At 42.3% G+C, this 4,829-nt stretch overlaps 1 protein-coding gene across 2 annotated transcripts; it reads right to left on the reverse strand.

Moving 5' to 3' along the window:
- Positions 1-348: 348 nt before the first annotated feature.
- On the reverse strand, positions 349-4,561 carry LOC123104170 (lysine-specific demethylase JMJ30). 2 transcript variants are annotated; one of them, XM_044525932.1, is made up of 6 exons: positions 4,012-4,561; positions 3,354-3,563; positions 2,222-2,353; positions 1,978-2,121; positions 1,203-1,363; positions 349-798 (listed from the first exon to the last, which is right to left on the reverse strand). In XM_044525932.1, exons 1-6 carry the CDS (start codon positions 4,462-4,464, stop codon positions 780-782), a joined length of 1,119 nt encoding a protein of 372 aa, XP_044381867.1. In that variant the 5' UTR covers positions 4,465-4,561; the 3' UTR covers positions 349-779. The 2 variants fall into 2 exon arrangements, with proteins under 2 accessions (XP_044381867.1, XP_044381866.1); XM_044525931.1 differs by having other exon boundaries at positions 1,271-1,363; positions 4,012-4,559.
- Positions 4,562-4,829: the final 268 nt, after the last annotated feature.

Here is a 4,829-nt window from a genome sequence, read left to right on the forward strand (position 1 = left end):
TCCAGACACTCCAGTTGCTGGACAAGACCAAAAACACAAAAAATAACAAATTGCTTAACTGCGTGTATACGTACATAGAAAAAGATATATCAACGCAGGTTTTAACAGAATAGAAGGTGGCAAATATTCCAACTTTTCAGGATCTAGAATGAATGAACATAACAGAGAGACCGAAGTGCAGTAAAATCATAACCATTGGAGTATTAGGGACATCACAGTTGCAGCTTTCTCCCCCAAAGAAATGACAATCATGTGTTACAGAGCCTCATAAAATGCATCAGCCTTTCAATCTCAAGCTCAAGTCTCATGAAAAAAAATCAAGCTCAAGCATCAGAGGGCAACATAATATAAAGGTTTAGGCGTTTAGCAGCAATTAAATGTCCAAAATAATTATAGTATAGGTAACAGTGTTCATCTGCAATAACAGCAATTAAATGTCCAAAATAATCATAGTAAAAATAACCACGTACATCTGCAATCGTAGGTACAAACGACTACATCCACGCAACAGTGGGCGACAGAATGTTGAAACAATGTGTCCAGTCAGGCTTACCAAGTTCCTGAGTCCTGAGATCCGGTCCTGATGTATCAAAGACCAAAATGTTTTCATTACACGCTCGGACTTATAACTGTTGTACGCCACCAAAAGCTAACGGAGAAACTAATCGAAAGAGATCTGACGTAATGCCACCATTTCGGAGGAATATACAGCATGTCACCTTCCTCCAATATGCAGTCCATGAAATCAAGGTTTTCTACCTTTGGGAACTCATCCATATCTATGTTGTCAAGATCCACCTGCAGAGGCATTCATTAGCACAATATAATACCAAGAATTGTCTTTATTTACACACTATTGCATTGCATTTGTGCCCCCAAAAAAACTGTAAGAACATGTCATGTGGATAATGGACAATATGGAACCATAAGGGGAAGGCCAATATAACCCTGTATTGCTGTACCTACAGAAGAAAACTGAAAAATCACAACACCGAAATAGGGGTGGGGGTGGGGGTGGACAAGCAACCGAAGAAAGAAATAAAAAAGACCTATAGAGTGGGTGGTGATCTATCATAGTTTACTGATTTAGCCCCAAAAATAAAGCTCCAGTTTGCAATGAGTAATGGACAACAAGAGAGTATTACTAATAAAAATCTGGAAATTTCAGTATTACAATATTCAGCTGCCAAAACTATATGTACCGCTGTGATGATCTGTAAGGGTATTCTTCCTTTCCAACATGTAACTTGTCAGAACAGATTGTCTGTACCTGACTAGTATTGCTTAACATAGTTTCTGTGTGTGGGTATAAGTCTTCGGATACAGAACCAGGATAGAGTCTAATATACTTCCTGCCCAAGACCTGGTATGGAGAAAGTATTATTAATAACAACTGATGATAAAGTTATATAAAGGAAATGTTAACAGGCATCATCCAGAAATATACTAGAACATTTACAGTCGAAACAAATGAAGCCACTGAGCTACATGAAGCTCAACATGAGGGCAGAATAATTTCTAACACAAACACTCACAAGGTCATCAGCAGTCTTGACTGGAAGGTTAAAGTCTGTATCACAAGAACAAAAATTACGCTGCAGCCTGGCAGGCGAAGCTCCTTAGGTAATTCCCAATTCCTGGCTCAAAGAGCCGCTTGTGATTATCTCTACGCTATATCTAATGATTATGAGTTTCTTAATATTGTTTAACAAATTACATAGATGCAACATTTCGTTAGAGAACTCAAATATGCAGAGTTACTTGCATACATATCGAGGACTGAAGGAAACACAGTTAAAACTAATAAATTAATCGCATAACAGAACACCATTTCCAAGATAATATGGATAATTTGTTATCAAGCAAATATCTACTTGCAAAATGCCTGTTCAAGTTTTAAGGTACAGGAACATCAAGTGTTGGTTATTAACTCTAGAAACCAACAATCAAAGGTAAAAACAGTATATTCCCGTATACCTGAGCTAAAATGTTGTGATGCGGGTCGTGGTGCAATGGTGTCACTGTCCCGTGTGGACCAAACCAAGCATTAAGTGATTGGAGTTCCCCTCCACCAGCATAACAGTAGTCAGGAACCATTATGTCTTCATGAAGCTCTTTTATCTGCCAAACGTCAATAACTAAAATCTGACAGCTGAACTAAGACATTTTCTCTTCCATAAAAAATAACTTTTACTAAGGATTCAACAATGACAGCTTCCACCTGCTCAAATAATGGATGCTGAGCTAGATATGTCAAATTTGAAGGACAGGCGGTTGACCACATCCTCTCAAGGAACTGGGAGAACGTGATAAGCTCCTGCTTCCACTCACTGCAAACATAGCTCTTCCCAACCTGACACGGAGTCAACTATATCAGTGCACCAAAACCACTAGGAAATTGAAGCAAGGGGAAATGTTCCTTCTAAAATAGTAACCAAGCAAGGGTCATACATCACTAGGAAATTAATACAAGGAGTAGTGTTCTTTCTAAAATCTTAACTAAGCATGGGTCCTAAACTACTAGAAGCAAGCACGAATTGAACTGGCTTGGATTGCATATAAATAGCTAGCTACTGTCAACTGGCATTCCTGGATATTCTCTTAACGGAACAAGATTTTACACAGCTATACTAATATGTTTCAACATCAGGAGAATTGGTTCTTTGTAATTCTTACAAACACCGGCATGGTTAAGTAAAGATGATACAGGCAAAAGCATAGCAAAGTGAAGCACGTAAAAAAGGCATGGAATCACATTGGCAAAAAACCCGTGAAGAAATACACACACTTAGGGTTTTCGAAATAACATGGTCGGTAAAACAACAAACACAAAATAAGTGAATAGTGTCAAAGATGGAACAAATAAACGTGACAAAAAACAAAGCAGTTCAAAAGGAAGTTTGATAGACATATGAATCTGACGGCCAAGGCAAAAGATATATGTTCCAAACTTGCAAAAAGAAAGCACAATTGGATAAAATTTCTCAAAAATGTGCTTATTGTGTAAGCAACTAAGCAAGCGTGGTACTATAGTGTAAAGGGATGTGTAAGACAAGTGCGCTGAAGATCAAACTTTGAAGCCACTTTTACAAACAATGTTATCGAGCATCAAGGTTAGATGCACATTTTGTTCCATATCAGCAGAAAAGAGATCAGCATTAAGCTTCATAATTTATTTCTATGGGATGTGAAGGCCTTTGAGAACTAATAACAAGCATTGAACCACCAGGGTTTGATGCACATTTGTAATGAAATGCAGAATCACATATCAGCACAAACAGGTATGATAAATCATCAAAATAGAAACAGCTGGTTTTTGTATTTCAACATCTACTTTAAGGAGAAGCATTTACCTCAACAGGAACAGTCCGATCCCCAGCAATCTTCTTTAGGTACTGGATGTCCTTCCATTTTGTCATCGCAGGCCAATGATCGATGCAGCCACTGATTATAACAGGGGTCTCAGGTAAAAAGTGATCACATATAAACTCCTCCAAAGATATACACGATCGTCTTGCGATTTCCTTACAAGATAAAGACTTTGTTGGAAGAATTTTGAGGGCCTGAAAAAATTATAGCATCATTAACAACAATACACCAAGAAATGAACTATAAATGCCCTCATCCGCACAACAATACAGAAAACAAGGAAGCAACGAGGTAACTAGAAAAAGAATCTTATAATCACTGCAGATAATCTACACCTATTTTTTGGGTCAAATATCCGGACAACTCATGACATCATTCACTGTATCAATGCCCTGATAATCACAATGGGACACATCATTTCACACGCATAATTTGCTTAAGATTGTGCACCTAATGTAGCAACATGAGATCTTTGCACAATAAGAACTATAAAAGTCTAAATTTAGTAAATTGCAGCCTTATGAAACATTGAAAAATAGGCATTCTGCAACAAGCCCCTACAAAATTAAGCCTTAGTGGTGGTACTGCCCACAGCCCCACGCACACACGCACGAAATCTTACGAAGGCAGTAGCGGTCTCACATCGGCGATGTCACGGTTCCTGTCGAGCCCTTCCCTCCACCTATTGGCTTCCTCATCGACAGCCTCCGCGCCGTCACCTTCGCCGTCGCTCGGCTCCGCGGCGATGGAGGCCAGGGCGGCCTCGAGATCGGCGCGGAGGAGGTTTCCCCCCATGATGAGCCCCATGTCGAGCGCCCGGAGCGCGGCGCGGCGGTCGGCGGCGGCCCGGCGGAGGCGCGCGACGTGGAGGCAGGCGAGCGCGTAGGCGTCCCTCCACGCGCTGCCGACCTCGCTCCAGGGCCCCGAGTGGAGTTGCTCCCACGCCATCTCCCGCGCCGCCTCCGCCGCCCGCAGGTCCCCCGCCGCCGCCTTCTCCGCCGAGGCGACGAAAGCGAAGCCGCCCTCCTCCGTTATCTCGCGCAGCAGCTCTGCCCGCCGCTCCGCCTCAGACTCGCCGCCGCCGCCGCAGGCCATCGCCGGGGGAGCAGCGGTGCTGTGCTGTGACGTGTCGGGGACCCCCCAAAAGAAAAGTGCAAAAGCGAAGGAGATATTTCTCTGGCTCCGGTGTGGTTGGCCTGGTCTCCGGGGATATTTGCTTACGCGCAAAAAATCTTTCCCCATTCGGAGTTTCGGAATCTTGAAAAAAATGGGGTAGGGCAGGGCCTTCCAACTTGGGATATGACAAGGGCTCGGCCCATTTGTGTGCACCGTCAAGCCCAATGTGTGGACTGAGATTTGATATTACGCCTTCTAGTCTTTTTGTTTTTGAAATAAAGATTAAACTAAAAGCCTCCCACTGAGCTTGAAGAAGATGGTGGGAAACTAGTCTGCAAGCACAC

This window comes from Triticum aestivum, chromosome 5A (assembly GCF_018294505.1).
Source record: "Triticum aestivum cultivar Chinese Spring chromosome 5A, IWGSC CS RefSeq v2.1, whole genome shotgun sequence".
Lineage (NCBI taxonomy): Eukaryota > Viridiplantae > Streptophyta > Magnoliopsida > Poales > Poaceae > Triticum > Triticum aestivum.